Source organism: Corvus moneduloides, chromosome 13 (genome assembly GCF_009650955.1).
Source record: "Corvus moneduloides isolate bCorMon1 chromosome 13, bCorMon1.pri, whole genome shotgun sequence".
Lineage (NCBI taxonomy): Eukaryota > Metazoa > Chordata > Aves > Passeriformes > Corvidae > Corvus > Corvus moneduloides.
Genome location: NC_045488.1, coordinates 19,013,180 through 19,032,491, shown reverse-complemented (window position 1 = coordinate 19,032,491; position 19,312 = coordinate 19,013,180). Strand labels below are relative to the sequence as shown.

Here is a 19,312-nt window from a genome sequence, read left to right as displayed (position 1 = left end):
AATCCCAGAGCTCCATCCCCGGGCTCCATCCCCGGGCTCCATCCCCAGGCTCCAATCCCAGAGCTCCATCCTCGGGCTCCATCCCCAGGCTCCAACCTTGGGCTCCATCCCCGGACTCCATCCTCAGGCTCCAATCCCAGAGCTCCATCCCCGGGCTCCATCCCCAGGCTCCAATCCCAGAGCTCCATCCTCGGGCTCCATCCCCAGGCTCCAATCCCAGAGCTCCATCCCCGGGCTCCATCCCTGGGCTCCATCCCAGAGTTGAACCCCGGTCTCCAATCCCCGGGCTCCATCCCCGGGCTCCAATCCCAGAGCTTCAATCCCAGAGCTCCAACCCCGGGCTCCAATCCCCAGGCTCCAATCCCAGAGCTCCATCCCCGGGCTCCATCCCCAGGCTCCAATCCCAGAGCTCCAACCTCGGGCTCCAACCTTGGGCTCCATCCCCGGGCTCCAACCCCAGCCCCCATCCCCAGCCCCCATCCCCGGCCTCCAACCCCAGCCTCCAACCTCGGCACCACTTCCAGGCGTTTTCCCCCCTGGAATTCCGCTCGTGCTCCGAGCAGCCCCGACCGCAGCCCCTCTCCGGCGCATCCCCGTGAGGATGCCCGGGCAGCGGCCTCGGGGTTGGGATGTTTTTAACACCCCCCAGCGAGGCACCAGCAGCCCAGGAAAGATCCCCCCCCTCCCTACACGGCTCTTTTCCCTTTTCCAACCCCAACTCGCTGCTCGGCTGAACATCTCCCTCCCCTCCGCCCCCTCCGGCAGCGATGTTTTCTCTTCCCCCTCTGCCGCCGCCTAAAGCAGGAATTCTTTCCACACGGGGGGGGATCTCGTGACAGCGCCGGCAATGATCGGCAGTGACACCCCGCTAATGGGGGAGGCAGCGGGACACGCCAGCCCGGGGGCAGCGCGGGGCGGGGGACGGGGACGGCTGGCGGTGATCACAGCCCTGTCACTTCTCCCCGCGCTCCTCCGCCTGATCAAACCCCGCTCCCCAGCGCTGCCCGCGGCTCCCGCTCGGCCTCCGCTCCGTAATGGCTTCATTAAAAGCCGGGTAAGGTGGGGGGAAATCCAGCGGGAGTTGCGAGCGCAGCAGAGCCGCCCCATTTCTCTTTATTCCTCTCCCCCCACCGCTCCCAAGTTTCCCTGCCGGCCTCAGGCTGAGCTGGAGGCCGGGTTTTGGGGGTTCGGTTTTGTTTGCTCTGTCCTTGCCCGTGTTTTCCCTCCCCTCCTGCCCTCTCCCGGAATAGACGCGAGGCTCTCTGGCGAGGCGATGAATAATTTACAGGCAGCACTTAACGATTAGGGGGGCGTTTTTCTGCAGCCTCTTCAAACATTTGCTTCTCCTGCGAGCCTTTCTTCCCCCGCTCCCATCACACATTTCTCCCTGACCTGTCGGCGCCGGGGGATTTACAAGCCCCCGGGCTCTCTTGTGGGGCTGGCAGAAGGAAAAGCCGGATTGTTGGTGGGGTTGGGTTGGTGGGGTTGTTTTGTTTGTTTGTTTGTTTTTTTCCTTCGCGCTGGCGTTTTGTTCCCGGCGCTGCACGTGCGATGTGCAAAAAAACCCCAAAACCACCCCAAAACCACCGCATGGAGAACCCACGTGTGTAAAAAAGCCCCAAAAACCACCCCAAAACCACCGCATGGAGAACCCAGGTGTGCAAAAAATACCCAAAACCACCTCAAAACCACCGCATGGAGAACCCACATGTGTAAAAAAGCCCCAAAACCACCCCATGGAGAACCCAGGTGTGCAAAAAAAAAAACCAAAAACCACCCCAAAATCACCTCATGGAGAACCCAGTTGTGCAAAAAACCCCAAAACCACCCCACGGAGAACCCACATGTGTAAAAAAGCCCCAAAACCATCCCAAAACCACCCCATGGAGAGCCCAGGTGTGCAAAAAAAAAACCCAAAACCACCCCATGGAGAGCCCAGGTGTGCAAAAAAGCCCCAAAACCATCCCAAAACCACTGCATGGAGAACCCAGGTGTGCAAAAAAATACCCAAAACCACCCCATGGAGAGCCCACATGTGCAAAAAAGCCCCAAAACCACCCCAAAACCACCTCATGGAGAACCCAGGTGTGCAAAAAATACCCAAAACCACCCCACGGTGAGCCCAGATGTGCAAAAAACCCCCAAAACCACCCCATGGAGAGCCCACATGTGCAAAAAACCCCAAAACCACCCCATGGAGAGCCCACATGTGCAAAAAAAACCCCAAAACCACCCCATGGAGAACCCAGGTGTGCAAAAAACCCCAAAACCACCCCACGGAGAACCCACATGTGTAAAAAAGCCCCAAAACCATCCCATAGGGAGCCCAGACATGCGAAAGCCCCCAAAAACTGCCCCATGGAGAGCCCAGGTGTGCAAAAAAACCCCTAAACCACCCCCAAACCACCCCATGGAGAGCCCACGTGTGCAAAAAAAAACCCCAAAACCACCCAAAACCACCTCATGGAGAGCCCAGGTGTGCAAAAAACCCCAAAACCACCCCAAAACCACCCCATGGAGAGCCCACGTGTGCAAAAAAAACCCCAAAACCACCCCACGGAGAACCCACATGTGCAAAAAACCCCCAAAACCATCCCAAAACCACCTCATGGAGAGCCCACATGTGCAAAAAAGCCCCAAAACCACCCCACAGTGAGTCCAGATGTGCAAAAAACCCCCGAAACCACCCCCAAAACCACCCCATGGAGAGCCCAGGTGTGCAAAAAATACCCAAAACCACCCCATGGAGAGCCCAGGTGTGCAAAAAAACCCCAAAACCACCCCAAAACCACCTCATGGAGAACCCAGGCGTGCAAAAAAGCCCCAAAACCACCCCAAAACCACCCCATGGAGAGCCCACATGTGCAAAAAAAACCCCAAAACCACCTCATGGAGAACCCGGATGTGCAAAAAATACCCAAAACCACCCCGTGGAGAGCCCACATGTGCAAAAAAAACCCCAAAACCACCCCAAAACCACCCCATGGAGAGCCCACGTGTGCAAAAAAAACCCCAAAACCACCCCATGGAGAGCCCAGGTGTGCAAAAAAGCCCCAAAACCATCCCAAAACCACTGCATGGAGAACCCAGGTGTGCAAAAAAATACCCAAAACCACCCCATGGAGAGCCCACATGTGCAAAAAAGCCCCAAAACCACCCCAAAACCACCTCATGGAGAACCCAGGCGTGCAAAAAAGCCCCAAAACCACCCCAAAACCACCCCATGGAGAGCCCACATGTGCAAAAAAAACCCCAAAACCACCCCAAAACCACCTCATGGAGAACCCGGATGTGCAAAAAATACCCAAAACCACCCCGTGGAGAGCCCACATGTGCAAAAAAAACCCCAAAACCACCCCAAAACCACCCCATGGAGAGCCCACATGTGTAAAAAAAACCCCAAAAACCACCCCAAAACCACCCCATGATGAGTCCAGATGTGCAGAAAGCCCCCAAAACCACCCCAAAACCACCCCATGGAGAGCCCAGATGTGCAAAAAACCCCAAAACCACCCCACGGAAGAGGCAGCGGTGGCTGGGGAGGGATCTGTGGATTCCCAGCAGCACTGGGGTCACTTTGCTTGATCCATTCCCAGTTCCCGGAGCCATTCCCAGTTCCCGGAGCCATTCCTGGTTCCCAAACCCATTCCTCGTTCCCAAACCCATTCCCAATTCCCAAACCCATTCCCAGTTCCCGGAGCCATTCCTGGTTCCCAAACCCATTCCCAATTCCCGGACCCATTCCCAATTCCCGGACCCATTCCCCGTTCCCAAACCCATTCCCCGTTCCAGGACCCATTCCTCGTTCCCAAACCCATTCCCAGTTCCCGGACTCATTCCCAGTTCCCAAACCCATTCCCAGATTCGGGACTCATTCCCAGTTCCCAGACCCATTCCTCGTTCCCAAACTCATTCCCAATTCCCAAAGCCATTCCCAGTTCCCAGAGCCATTCCCAATTCCCAAACCCATTCCCAGTTCCCAGAGCCATTCCCCATTCCCAAACCCATTCCCAGTTTCTGGACCCATTCCCAGTTCCCGGAGCCATTCCCCATTCCCAAACCCATTCCCAGTTCCCAGAGCCATTCCCCATTCCCAAACCCATTCCCAGGTTCCAAACCCATTCCTGGTTCCCAATCCCATTCCCAATTCCCGGACTCATTCCCAATTCCCAAACCCATTCCCGGTTCCCAATCCCATTCCCAGTTCCCAAACCCATTCCCAGTTTCCAAACCCATTCCCAGTTCCCAAACCCATTCCCAATTCCCAAATCCATTCCCAATCCCTGGACCCATTCCCCATTCCCAAACCCATTCCCAGGTTCCAAACCCATTCCTGGTTCCCAATCCCATTCCCAATTCCTGGACTCATTCCCAATTCCCAAACCCGTTCCCGGTTCCCAATCCCATTCCCATTTCCCAGAGCCATTCCCCATTCCCAAACCCATTCCCAGTTCCCAAACCCATTCCCAGTTCCCAATCCCATTCCCAGTTCCCAGACCCATTTCCAGTTCCCGGATGATTTCTGGGGCCCGGAAAGGGTCTGGGGGGCGATGGGAGATGAGGAGGGTGAGGAGGGTGGGGATGGGGATGAGGATGAGGATGAGGAGGAGGATGAGGAGGAGGATGAGGATGAGGATGGGGATGAGGATGAGGATGAGGATGAGGATGAGGATGGGGAGGAGGATGGGGATGAGGATGAGGATGAGGATGAGGATGGGGATGAGGATGAGGATGAGGATGAGGATGAGGATGAGGATGAGGATGGGGATGAGGATGAGGATGAGGATGAGGATGAGGATGGGGATGAGGATGAGGATGAGGATGAGGATGAGGGTGAGGAGGAGGATGAGGATGAGGATGAGGATGAGGATGAGGATGGGGATGAGGATGAGGGTGAGGAGGAGGATGAGGATGAGGATGAGGATGAGGATGAGGGATGAGGATGAGGATGAGGATGAGGGTGAGGAGGAGGATGAGGATGAGGATGAGGATGGGGATGGGGATGAGGATGAGGATGAGGATGAGGATGAGGGTGAGGAGGAGGATGAGGATGGGGATGAGGATGAGGATGGGGATGAGGATGAGGATGAGGATGAGGGTGAGGAGGAGGATGAGGATGAGGATGAGGAGGAGGATGGGGATGAGGATGAGGAGGAGGATGAGGGTGAGGAGGAGGATGAGGATGAGGATGAGGATGAGGGTGAGGATGAGGATGAGGATGAGGATGAGGATGAGGATGAGGATGAGGATGAGGATGAGGGTGAGGAGGAGGATGAGGAGGAGGATGAGGGTGAGGAGGAGGATGAGGATGAGGCTGAGGCTGAAGGAGACGCCGGGGGCCGAGGAGGCTGCGGGAGCTGCGCGCTCGGGCGCGGCTCCAGCCCCATCTAGCGTCGGTGCGCGGCCGCCTGGAGCCGGGAACGCGGAGCTTTGGGATGGGGATGAGGAGTTTTGGGATGGGGAATTTTGGGATGGGGATGAGGAATTTTGGGATGGGGAATTTTGGGATGGGGATGCGGAGTTTTGGGATGGGGATGTGGGGTTTTGGGATGAGGATGTGGAAATTTGGGATGGGGAGAAGGAGTTTTGGGATGGGGAGTTTTGGGATGGGGATGTGGAATTTTGGGATGCAGATGCCGCACTTTGGGATGGGGATGCAGAGTTTTGGGATGGGGATGTGGAACTTTGGGATGGGGATGAGGAGTTTTGGGATGGGGAGTTTTGGGGTGGGGATGTGGAGTTCTGGAATGGGGATGTGGAATTTTGGGATGCGGATGCCGCACTTTGGGATGGGGATGCAGAGTTTTGGGATGGGGATGTGGAGTTTTGGGATGGGGAATTTAGGGATGGGGATGAGGAGTTTTGGGATGGGGAATTTTGGGATGTGGAATTTAGGGATGGGGATGTGGAATTTTGGGATGCAGATGCCGCACTTTGGGATGGGGATGCAGAGTTTTGGGATGGGGATGAGGAGTTTTGGGATGGGGAGTTTTGGGGTGGGGATGTGGAGTTCTGGAATGGGGATGTGGAATTTTGGGATGCGGATGCCGCACTTTGGGATGGGGAGGCGGAGCTTTGGGATGGGGATGAGGAGTTTAGGGATGGGGAATTTTGGGATGGGGATGTGGAGTTTTGGGATGTGGAGTTTTGGGGTGGGGATGTGGAGTTCTGGAATGGGGATGTGGAATTTTGGGATGGGGATGTGGAATTTTGGGATGCAGATGCCGCACTTTGGGATGGGGATGCAGAGTTTTGGGATGGGGGTGTGGAATTTTGGGATGGGGATGTGGAGTTTTGGGATGGGGATGTGGAGTTTTGGGATGGGGGTGTGGAATTTTGGGATGGGGATGTGGAATTTTGGGATGGGGATGTCCCTTTTGGGATGTGGAATTTTGGGATGGGGATGTGGAGTTTTGGGATGGGGGTGTGGAATTTTGGGATGGGGATGTGGAGTTTTGGGATGGGGACGTGACTTTATGGGATGGGGATGGCCCATTTGGGATTGGGATGTGGAATTTTGGGATGGGGTGCGGAGTTTTGGGATGGGGATGTGGCATTATGGGATGGGAATGGCCCATTTGGGATGGGGATGTGGCATTATGGGATGGGAATGGCCCATTTGGGATGGGGATGTCCCTGCTCCCCCTGGCCGTGCCTGGGTGTCCCCTCCCCCCTGGGTGTCCCCTCCCCCCGCCACACCAAGCTGGCCCCGCACGGGATGACGCCAATTAATTAATTTACGAGGCTCGTTAATGAGTTGCTGGGACCCCCGAACCCAGCCGCGATGTCCCTGCTGGGCCGGGCCCGAGGAAAAGGCACCGGGAACGGGGGGGGAGGCGCCCTTGGAGGGGCAGGGGCTGGGATTGGGCTGGGAATGTCGGGAACGATCCCGGAGCCGCGCTTTCATCCCATGGATCCCATCCCATGGATCCCATGGATCCCATGCCATGGATCCCATCCCCTGGATCCCATCCCATGGATCCCATCCTATCCCATAGATCCCATGGATCCCATCCCATGGATCCCATCCCATCCCATGGATCCCATCCCGTGGATCCCATGGATCCCATCCCATGGATCCCATCCCATGGATCCCATGATCCCATCCCGTGGATCCCATCCCATGGATCCCATGGATCCCATCCCATGGATCCCATCCCATGATCCTATCCCGTGGATCCCCTGGATCCCATAGATCCCCTGGATCCCATCCTATGGATCCCATCCCCTGGATCCCCTGGATCCCATCCCATGGATCCCATCCCATCCCATCCCATGGATCCCATCCCATCCCATGGATCCCATCCCGTGGATCCCATGGATCCCATCCCATGATCCCATCCCCTGGATCCCATCCCCTGGATCCCATCCCATGGATCCCATCCTATCCTATAGATCCCATGGATCCCGTCCCATGGATCCCATCCCATCCCATGGATCCCATGATCCCATCCCATGGATCCCATCCCATGGATCCCATCCCGTCCCATCCCATAGATCCCCTGGATCCCATCCTATGGATCCCATCCCCTGGATCCCATCCCATGGATCCCATCCTATCCTATAGATCCCATGGATCCCATCCCATGATCCCATCCCATCCATCCCATCCCATCCCATCCCATCCCATCCCATGGATCCCATCCCATCCTATCCCATAGATCCCATGATCCCATCCCACGGATCCCATCCCCTGGATCCCATCCCATGATCCCATCCCATCCCATGGATCCCATCCCCTGGATCCCATCCCATCCCATCCCACAGATCCCATCCCCTGGATCCCATCCCCTGGATCCCATCCCCTGGATCCCATCCCATCCCATAGATCCCATGATCCCATCCCATGATCCCATCCCATCCCATGGATCCCATCCCATCCCATAGATCCCATGATCCCATCCCATGATCCCATCCCATCCCCTGGATCCCGTCCCCTGGATCCCATCCCATCCATCCCATCCCAGAGGAGCTCCTCCATCCCATTTTTTGGGGAATTCTCCGCTTTTCCCGCTCCCAGCGGGGCTTACCAAGCCTGCGCCGAGGGGAGCCGGTTCCCTCCAGCTCCCGGCTGGCCATTCCCGAGGGATTTTGGGATCATCCTCTCCTTACGGGGCCCCCCCGTCTCCCAGCGGGATTTTTGGGATCTTTCTCCCGTGGTTTATCCCAAAACACGGATAAGGAGGGGGGAAACCCCTCAGGGACTCCGCGGGAACCCGGAGGAGCGGCCGGAACCCTCTTCCCACATTTTTGGCCCTCGGCATGGGGGAATTTTTCACCTCTGGCAGCTCTGGGGGAGCGATCCCGGCTCATTCCCACTTTTCCGGAGCGGGACACGGCTGCTCCCACCCTTCCCAAAACCCAGCAGGATTTTTCGGGAAGCCAAAGTTTGTCCCCAGAAGTTTTCCCACTTCTCCCAAGCCACCGATTTTCTCCTTTTTCGCCGCTTTTTTCCCTTCTTTCGCTTTTTTTTTTTTCTTCTTTAATTTTTTTCTTCTTTCTTTCATTTCTCCGCCTTTTTTTCCTCCTTTCCTCTCTTCTCCTTCTTTCCTTTCTTTTCTTCTTTTTTCTCTGCTTTTCCCCTTCCTTCTTTCCTTTTATTTTTCTTCTTTCCTTTTTCCTTTCCTTTTTTCTTCTTTCCTCTTTTTTTTTCTTCTTTCCTCTTTTTCTCCTTCCCTTTTTTTCCCTCCACTTTCTTTTCCTTCCTTCCTTTTTTTCTTTCCTTTTTTCCTTTTTTCCTTTTATTTTTTCTTCTTTCCTTTTTCTTTCCTTTTTCCTTTCCTTTCTTTTTTTCCTCTTTTCTTTCCTTTTTTCCTTTTTTCCTTTTATTTTTTCTTCTTTCCTTTTTCTTTCCTTTTTCCCTTCCTTTCTTTTTTTCCTCTTTTCTTTCCTTTTTTCCCTTTTTTCTTTCCTCTATTCTTTCCTTTTTCCTTTCCTTTTTCCTTTCCTTTTTCCTTCTTTCCTTTTTTCCTTCCTTTTTTCTTTCCTTTTTTTCTTTCCTTTTATTTTTTCTTCTTTCCTTTTTTCCTACACTTTTTTTCTTATTTCCTTTTTTCTTTCTTTTTTTCTTTCCTTTTTCATTTCCTTTCTCCTTTCCTTTTCCTTTCCTTTTTTCTTCTTTCTTCTTTCCTTTTTCCTTCTCTTTTTCCTTTCCTTTCTTCTTTCCTTTTTCCTTTCCTTTTTTCCTTCTTTCCTTTTTTCCTTTCTTTTTTCTTTTCCTTTTTTCTTTCAGTTTCTCTTCTTTCCTTTTTCTTTCCTTTGCCCTTTCCTTTCTTTTTTCCTTTATTCTTTCCTTTTTTCTTTCTTTTTTCTTTCCTTTTTCATTTCCTTTCTCCTTTCCTTTCTCCTTTCTTTTTTCTTTTCCTTTCTCCTTTCCTTTTTCCTTTCCTTTTTTCTTTCTTTCCTTTTCCCTTTCCTTTTCCTTTCCTTTTTTCTTTCCTTTTATCCCTTCCTTTTTCCTTTCCTTTTTCCTTTCCTTTTTTCTTCTTTCCTTTTTTTCTTTCCTTTATTCTTTCTTTTTTTTCCTTTCTTTTTTCCTTTCTTTTCCTTTCTTTTTTCCTTTTTTCTTTCATTTCCTCTTTCCTTTTTTCTTTATTTTTTCCTTTTTTCTTTCCTTTCTCCTTTCCTTTTTTCTTCTTTCCCTTTTTCCTTTTTTTCTTTCCTTTCTCCTTTCCTTTTATCCTTTCCTTTCTCCTTCTCTTTTTCCTTTCCTTTCTTCTTTCCTTTTCCTTTCCTTTTCCCTTCCTTTTTCTTTCCTTTTTCTTTTCCTTTCTTCTTTCCTTTATTCTTTGCTTTTAACCTTTCCTTTTCCCTTTTCTTTTTCCTTTCCCTTCCTTTCTCCATTCCTTTCTCCTTTCCTTTCTCCTTCCCTTTCTCCTTTCCTTTCTTCTTTCCTTTATTCTTTGCTTTTAACCTTTCCTTTTCCCTTTTCTTTTCCCGTTCCCTTCCTTTCTTCTTTCCTTTCTCCACTCCTTTCTCCATTCCTTTCTCCTTTCCTTTCTCCTTTCCCGCTTTTTTTTTCCCCCTTCTTCTTCCCTCTTTTCCCCCGTCCCTCTTTCCCCCCTTCCCTCTTTCCCCCACTTCCTTTGAGCCCAGCAGCGCCGCAGCGGCTCGCCCAGGACCCGAGCCTTATCTCCAAGGAGCAGGCGGGATGCGGGAGCCTCTCCCGCTCCTCCCCTCGCCCCTTCCCGAGCTTCCCGGCCCCTTCCAGCGGCTCCGCGATCCCTGCGAGCTCCGCTATCAGCGGCCGCCAGCCCCCGCCTCATGCCCGGCCTGGCGGGGGGAGCAGGCCATGGCGTGTCTCAATTAAACCCCGCTCAAGCGCAATCCAATTAACTCCCGGATGGAATCGGGAGCTGCGGGATGACGCGGGGACGGAGTTCAGCCCGGGGTCGAGCACATAAAGGCGTCCTGAGAGGGCTGAGGGGACGCGCCGCCACGAAATTCCCGCTGCGAATTGCGGTTCCGCGGGAAAACGCTGGGATTCGAGGGGCCGAGGGGGGGAAACAACGTTTCCCCCACATTTTTCCGCATTTTCCCCTCTTTTTCCCACATTTTTCTGTATCTTCCCCTCTTTTCCCCACATTTTTCCGCATTTTCCCCTCTTTTTCCTGCATTTTTCCCCTATTTTTCCCGGATTTCCCCACATTTCCCCCACATTTTTCCGCATTTTCCCCTCTTTTCCCCACATTTTTCCCGCATTTTTCCCCCACATTTTTCCTGGATTTCCCCATACTTCCCCACATTTTTCTTCATCGTCCCCCTTTTCCCCACATTTTTCCCCATTTTCCCTCTTTTCCCCACATTTTCCCCGCATTTTTCCCCTATTTTTCCCGGATTTCCCCCCATTTCCCCCACATTTTTCTTCATCTTCCCCGCATTTTTCCCACATTTTTCCACATTTCTCCCTCTTTTTCCCACATTTTTCCTCATTTTCCCCTATTTTCCCCACATTTTTCCGCATTTTCCCCACATTTTCCCGCGTTTTCCCCCTATTTTTCCCGCATTTCCCCACATTTCCCCCACATTTTTCTGTATCTTCCCCCATTTTTCCCACATTTTTCCGCATTTTCCCCCCTTTTCCCCACATTTTTCCGCATTTTTCCCCTATTTTTCCCGGATTTCCCCATATTTCCCACACATTTTTCTGCATTTCCCCCTCTTTTTCCCACATTTTTCCTCATTTTCCCTCTTTTTCCCACATTTTTCCGCATTTTCTCCCTATTTTCCCCACATTTTTTCCGCATTTTCCCCCCTTTTTCCCACATTTTTCCGCATTTTCCCCCTATTTTTCCCGGATTTCCCCATATTTCCCCCACATTTTTCTGTATCTTCCCCCTTTTTCCCACATTTTTCCACATTTTCCCCTCTTTTTCCCACATTTTCCCTCCATTTCCCCCCGATTTTTCCCACATCCCCCCCCCTCTTTTTTCCCAGATTTCCTGGATTTTCACCCCATTCTTCCACATTTCCCCCCTCTTTTTTTCCCGGATTTTCCCCCCATTTCCCCCCGATTGTTCCCACATTTCCCACCCCTGCCTGCGGAAGGGCTGAGGGATGGGCCAAATTCCAGGGATTCCAGCTCCCTCCTGTGTCCCAGCCTTTCCTCCCGCCCCACAAATAACACCGGGATTTAGGGACGAGCCGGATAAATCCCTGGATGAGCGTTAAACCTAATCCCTTAATTGTTGGGAAATTGGGATAAGCCGGGATTTACATCTCTGAGGGAAAAAAGGGGAGGAAAAAACCGCGGATGGATGGAAAATTCCGGGTTTTTCCCTCTTTTTTTCGGCCGTCAGGAATTTGGGATGTGTTCACCTGCCGGGCTGGATGCGCCCATGGAGCGCAGAGATTCCCATGGGATGAGGGTTGGGATGGGGCTGGGGGGGCTGGGATGGTTTAGGGTGGGAAAAATGGGGGGGAAATGTGGGGGAAATTCGGGAAAAATAAGGGGGAGGAAATGTGGGAAAAATAGGGGGGAATTGGGGGGAAAATGTGGGGAAAATTCGGGAACAATAGGGGGGAAATGGGGGGAAAACGGGGGGAAAAGGGGGGGAAATGTGGGAAAATCCAGGAAAAATAGGGAGGGCGGGAAATGGGGGGGAAAATCTGAGAGAAATAAGAGGGAAATGCGGAAAAATGGAAGAAAATTGGGGGACGAAGGGGGGAAAATGCGGGAAAATCCGGGAAAAATGGGGGGGATGTGGAAAAATGGGGGGGAAAATCCAGGAAAAACAGGGGGAAATGGGGAAAAATGGGGGGAAATGTGGGAAAATCCGGGAAAAACAGGGAGGGGGGGAAATGTGGGGAAAATGGGGGGAAAGGGGGAAAATGTTGGGGAAATTCGGGAAAAATGGGGGGGATGTAGGAAAAATGGGGGGGAAAATGGGGGGGGAATGTGGGAAATGGGGGGAAAATGCGGGAAATCCAGGAAAAAGAGGGGGGAAATGGGGAAAAACGGGCGGGAAGGAGGGGAAATGTGGGGGAAATGTGGGATAAAATGGGGGGAAATGTGGGGAAAATCCGGGGAAAATAGGGGGGAGGAAATGTGGGAAAAAATAGGGGGAAAATGTGGGGGAAATTCGGGAAAAAATAGGGAGGAAATGGGGGGAAATATGGGGAAAATTCGGGAAAAATAGGGGGGAAATGGGGAAAAATGTGGGGAAATGTGGGAAAATCCAGGAAAAATGGGGAGGGGGGAAATGTGGGGAAAATGGGGGGAAAATGGGGGAAAAATTCGGGAAAAATGGGGGGGATGTAGGAAAAATGGGAGGGAAATGGGGGGGAAATGGGGGAAATCCGGGAAAAAGAGGGGGGAAATGGGGAAAAACGGGGGGAAAAGGGGGGAAATGTGGGAAAATCCAGGAAAATGAGGGGGGAAATGGGGAAAAACGGGCGGAAAGGAGGGGAAATGTGGGGAAAATGTGGGATAAATCGGGGGAAAATACGGAAAAATGTAGGGAAAATGTTGTTTTTCCCCCTCTAGCCCTACAACATTCCCGAATCCTCTGGCGCAGCGGTTTTTGGGGGCCGTTTTGGGGCCTCCTGGTGTGGTTTTGAGGTGGTTTTTTTTTTTTTTTCCAGCCTGGAGAGGGATTGATCCCAGCAGCTGGAATGAGGCGGATCCATCAAAGACTCCCGGAGCGATTTGTTCAGTAAATATTTTTATTGAAGGAAAAAAAACCAACATTAAAAAAATCCTGGGATTGAGCAAATACGGGAAGGAGGGGGAGCGGATGAAAGGATCCGAAGGCAGAGGGAGCTTCAGAGGCTTGGAAAAGATCAAGGGGGGGAAAAAAAAGGAGGAAAAAAAAAATTCCGATTAAAAAATCAGCAGCGGGAGCCGGGAATTTCAAAGCTTCCGTGGTTTCCTCAGGAGCATTCCCAGCTTTTCATGGGGAAGCGGAGAGCTCCGGGTGGGATTCAGGGAGCAGAGGGAGGGGGTTCCAAAGCTTTTCAAATCCCTGGAATCCCGATCCGGCCTGCGGGAGCTTTTCCAGGTGGGAGGCGGGAATGGAAGCGGCTCCTCCATGGAAAATGGGGGCGGGTGAGGGAAGGGCGCTGCTGGTCCCGAAAAACTGCGGGATGCGGGATGGAACAGCACGGCAGAGGCCGCGGGGGAATTCTGGGGGCAGCCGGGGGATCCCAAAATGCGCATGGAAAAATTCTGGGTCACCCAGGTGATCCCAAAATCCAGCCGGGGAAATCCAGGGGATCCCAAAATCCACATGAGAGACTCCAGAGGCGCCCAGGGGATCCCAAAATCCACACGAGGAATTCCAGGTGCACCCAGGTGATCCCAAAATCCACCCGGGGAAATCCAGGGGATCCCAAAATCCACATGGGGAATTCCAGAGGCGCCCAGGGGATCCCAAAATCCACATGGAAAAATTCCGGATCACCCAGGTGATTCCAAAATCCACCCGGGGAATTCCAGGGGCACCCAGGGGATCCCAAAATCCACCCGGGGAATTCCAGGGGCACCCAGGGGATCCCAAAATCCACCCGGGGAATTCCAGGGGCGCCCAGGGATCCCAAAATCCGCATGGAAAAATTCCGGGTCACCCAGGTGATCCCAAAATCCACCCGGGGAAATCCAGGGGATCCCAAAATCCACCCAGGGAATTCCAGAGGCGCCCAGGGGATCCCAAAATCCGCATGGAAAAATTCCAGGGGCGCCCAGGGGATCCCAAAATCCGCATGGAAAAATTCCAGGGGTGCCCAGGGGATCCCAAAATCCACATGGTAAAATTCCGGATACACCCACGTGATCCCAAAATCCACCCAGGGAATTCCAGGGGCACCCAGGGGATCCCAAAATCCACCCGGGGAATTCCAGGGGCGCCCAGGGATCCCAAAATCCGCATGGAAAAATTCCGGGTCACCCAGGTGATCCCAAAATCCAGCCGGGGAAATCCAGGGGATCCCAAAATCCACCCGGGGAATTCCAGAGGCGCCCAGGGGATCCCAAAATCCGCATGGAAAAATTCCAGGGGCGCCCAGGGGATCCCAAAATCCACACAGAGAGATTCCAGAGGCTCCCAGGTGATCCCAAAATCCACACGAGAGATTCCAGGGGCGCCCAGGGGATCCCAAAATCCACACGAGAGATTCCAGGGGCGCCCAGGGGATCCCAAAATCCACATGGTAAAATTCCGGATACACCCACGTGATCCCAAAATCCACCCAGGGAATTCCAGAGGCACCCAGGGATCCCAAAATCCACACGAGGAATTCCAGGTGCACCCAGGGGATCCCAAAATCCACACGAGGGAATTCCAGAGGCTCCCAGAGATCCCAAAATCCACCCGGGGAATTCCAGGGGCTCCCAGGGGATCCCAAAATCCACACGAGGGAATTCCAGAGGCGCCCAGGGATCCCAAAATCCGCATGGAAAAATTCCAGGGGCTCCCAGGGGACCCCAAAATCCACACAGAGAGATTCCAGAGGCTCCCAGGGGATCCCAAAATCCACACGAGAGATTCCAGGGGCGCCCAGGGGATCCCAAAATCCGCATGGAAAAATTCCGGATACACCCACGTGATCCCAAAATCCACACGGGGAATTCAAGGTGATCCCAAAATCCACCCAGGGAATTCCAGAGGCTCCCAGGGGATCCCAAAATCCACATTTCCCCTCCAGCATCCCCCCGAGCATTCCCCATCCCGTTCCCGAAGCTGCCGCAGCCCCTGGATACCCCAATCCCTCCCCATCCCAGCCCGGTTCGGGGCTTTATTTCCCAAACTCCCGGGAATAATTCCCTGGATCATTCTCTGAGGCTCCCACGGCCCTAAACACCCCTGGAATTCCTCGTGTGGATTTTGGGATCCCCCGAGCACCCCTGGAATTCCCTCGTGTGGATTTTGGGATCCCTGGGTGCACCTGGAATTCCCCGGGTGGATTTTGGGATCCCCTGGGAGCCTCTGGAATTCCCTGGGTGGATTTTGGGATTCCCCCGAGCACCCCTGGAATTCCCCGTGTGGATTTTGGGATCCCCTGGGAGCCCCTGGAATTCCCCATGTGGATTTTGGGATCCCTGGGCGCCCCTGGAATTCCCCGTGTGGATTTTGGGATCCCTGGGCGCCCCTGGAATTCCCTCGTGTGGATTTTGGGATCCCTGGGTGCACCTGGAATTCCCCGGGTGGATTTTGGGATCCCCTGGGAGCCTCTGGAATTCCCTGGGTGGATTTTGGGATCCCCTGGGAGCCCCTGGAATTCCCCGGGTGGATTTTGGGATCCCCTGGGAGCCCCTGGAATTCCCCGGGTGGATTTTGGGATCCCCTGGGAGCCCCTGGAATTCCTCGTGTGGATTTTGGGATCCCCTGGGCGCCTCTGGAATTCCCCGTGTGGATTTTGGGATCCCTGGGCGCCCCTGGAATTCCCCGTGTGGATTTTGGGATCCCTGGGAACCCCTGGAATTCCCTCCTGTGGATTTTGGGATCACCTGAGAGCCTCTGGAATTCCCTCGTGTGGATTTTGGGATCCCCTGGGAGCCCCTGGAATTCCCTGTCTGGATTTTGGGATCCCCCGAGCACCCCTGGAATTCCCCGGGTGGATTTTGGGATCACCTGGGCGCCTCTGGAATTCCCCGGGTGGATTTTGGGATCCCCCGACCACCCCTGGAATTCCCCGTGTGGATTTTGGGATCCCCCGACCACCCCTGGAATTCCCTGTGTGGATTTTGGGATCCGTGGGAACCCTTGGAATTCCCCGGGTGGATTTTGGGATCCCCTGGCTGCCCCTGGAATTCCCCGGGTGGATTTTGGGATCCCTGGGTGCCTCTGGAATTCCCCGGGTGGATTTTGGGATCCCCTGGCTGCCCCTGGAATTCCCCGGGTGGATTTTGGGATCCCCCGAGCCCCCCTGGAATTCCCCGTATGGATTTTGGGATCACCTGGGCGCCTCTGGAATTCCCCGTGTGGATTTTGGGATCACCTGGGTGCACCTGGAATTCCCCGGGTGGATTTTGGGATCACCTGGGAGCCCCTGGAATTCCCTGTGCGGATTTTGGGATCCCTGGGCGCCTCTGGAATTCCCCGTGTGGATTTTGGGATCCCCTGGCTGCCTCTGGAATCTCTCGTGTGGATTTTGGGATCCCCTGGAATTCCCGGCGTGGCTTTGGGGCTCGGAGCCGCTCCGGGGAGGAGTTGCCAAGGGGAAGTTTTGTTGTAGCAACAACTCCCGGCAGCTCCGCGCCTCCCAAATCCCTTTTCCAGCAAAAAAAAAACCGGGAAAAGCAACTTTTCCACCCCCTCCAGCCCCCCGGCATGGCCGTGAGTGCCCGGGATTCCCGGGAAGGGAATGGGAATGGGAAGAGCCTGGAAACCCCCGGGGCAGGGCTGGTAGCAGGGCTGGGACACTCCGGGAATGGGAAAGGCCGGGATTGGGAATGGGAGAGAGAGGGATTGGGAATGGGAATGGGAATGGGACAGCCGGGATCGGGAATGGGAGAGCGAGGGATTGGGAATGGGAGAGCAAGGGATTGGGAACGGGAATGGGAATGGGAATGGGACAGCCTGGGAGAGGGAATGGGATCGGGAATGGGAAACTCCGGGATTGGGAATGGGACAGTGAGGGATTGGGATTGGGATTGGGAATGGGACAGCGAGGGATTGGGATTGGGATTGGGATTGGGAATGGGAATGGGAATGGGAATGGGACAGCCTGGGAGAGGGAATGGGAACGGGAATGGGAAACTCCGGGATTGGGAATGGGACAGTGAGGGATTGGGATTGGGATTGGGATTGGGAATGGGACAGCGAGGGATTGGGATTGGGATTGGGATTGGGAATGGGAATGGGAATGGGAATGGGACAGCCTGGGAGAGGGAATGGGAACGGGAATGGGACAGCCGGGATTGGGAATGGGACAGCGAGGGATTGGGATTGGGATTGGGATTGGGATTGGGATTGGGAATGGGAAACTCCGGGATTGGGAATGGGACAGAGAGGGATTGGGAATGGGAACGGGAATGGGACAGCCTGGGAGAGGGAATGGGAACGGGAATGGGACAGCCAGGATCAGGAATGGGACAGCGAGGGATTGGGATTGGGATTGGGATTGGGAATGGGATTGGGATTGGGAATGGGAATGGGAAACTCTGGGACTGGGAATGGGAACAGGAATGGGACAGCCTGGAAGAGGGAATGGGAATGGGAATGGGAAACTCCGGGATTGGGAATGGGAACAGGAATGGGACAGCCTGGAAGAGGGAATGGGAATGGGAATGGGAAACTCTGGGATTGGGAATGGGACAGTGAGGGATTGGGAATGGGAACGGGAATGGGACAGCCTGGGAGAGGGAATGGGAACGGGAATGGGACAGCCGGAATGGGGAATGGGATCGGGAATGGGACAGCCGGGATGGGGAATGGGACAGCCGGGATGGGGAATGGGATCGGGAATGGGACAGCCGGGATGGGGAATGGGACAGCCGGGATGGGGAATGGGACAGCCAGGATGGGGAATGGGATCAGGAATGGGACAGCCGGGATCGGAAATGGGATGGGGAATGGGACAGCCAGGATGGGGAATGGGACAGCCGGGATCGGGAATGATGTCCTACCACAGACCCCTCTCCTCCGCCGTGAGTGCCGGGCGGGCACGGGGACGTCCCGGTGTCACCGGGGCAGGGGGACACGGAGCCGGCTGCTCCAGGGGGCACCGGGGCACATTCCTGCCGTGCCGGGGGTGGGCTCCACGGCCTTTAGGGTTTCTCCAAGCTGAGCAATTCCATGGCTCAAAATCCGGGATTCTCGGTGTCCCCATCGGCAGGAGAAATGTCCCCATCCCTCTGGCCACACCGTGGAGTGTCCAGGCTCCGGAGGATTTGGGGCAGGGCTGGATCCCAATCCCAAAGGATCCCAAAGGATCCTGGCCAAGGTGTTGTGCTCCGGGGGAAAGCCTGGAGAGCAATCCCGGCTGGGAGGATGGATGGGATGAAGGAGCCGGCTCGTCCCCAGCCCGCTCCTCATCCTCACCCTCATCCTCATCCATCTTCATCCTTATCTTCATCACCATCCTCATCCTCATCTTCATCCTCATCCTCATCCTCATCCTCCTCATCCTCATCTTCATCTTCATCCTCATCCATCCTCATCCTCATCCTCATCCTCATCCTCATCCTCCTCATCCTCATCTTCATCTTCATCCTCATCCATCCTCATTCTCACCCTCATCCCCATCCCCATCTTCATCCCCATCCTCATCCCCATCCCCATCCCCATCCTCATCCTCATCCTCATCCTCATCCTCATCCTCATCCATCCTCATCCATCCCCATCCCCATCCCCACCCTCACTCCCTGTTCCCTGCCAGCTGCTCCCGGACGCGCTGTCCCTGCCGGCCCTGGAAGCCGTGGGAATTGTCCCGCTGGGGCAGGAGCCGTTCCCGCATGGAGAGCAGAGGTGTGGGGTCAGCTGTGGGTTCGAGTCCTCCTGGGAGTGGTTCCCTCCTCCATCCATCCATCCATCCATCCCGCCTTGGTCCCAGCAGCTTCTCCATCCCCGCCAATATTGCCCCTCATCCCACTCCAACTTCCGCCCTTCCCAATCCCATTCCCAGTCCCAAAAGGTTCCTGCCCCACTCTCCCACCCTTCCCAATCCCATTCCCAATCCCAAAAGGTTCCTGCCCCACTCTCCCTAACCCTTCCCATTCCCAATCCCAATCCCAAAAGGCTCCTGCCCCACTCTCCTGCCCTTCCCAATCCCAAAAGGCTCCTGCCCCACTCTCCCGCATCCCAATCCCAATCCCACCAACGCTTCCCCCCGCATCCCAAAAGGCTCCCGGCTCCCCCAGAGCATTCCCCGGCCG

At 54.4% G+C, this 19,312-nt stretch overlaps 1 protein-coding gene across 1 annotated transcript in view; it reads left to right on the top strand.

The window, feature by feature from the left end:
- The first annotated feature begins 847 nt into the window (after positions 1–847).
- CCDC33 (coiled-coil domain containing 33) overlaps positions 848–19,312 on the top strand; it is a 24,093-nt gene continuing 5,628 nt past the window's right edge. Inside the window, exons 1-2 of the mRNA XM_032123198.1 lie at positions 848–1,059; positions 18,792–18,905. Coding sequence (XP_031979089.1) covers positions 848–1,059; positions 18,792–18,905 — 326 coding nt within the window. The remainder of the gene's footprint in view (positions 1,060–18,791; positions 18,906–19,312) is intronic.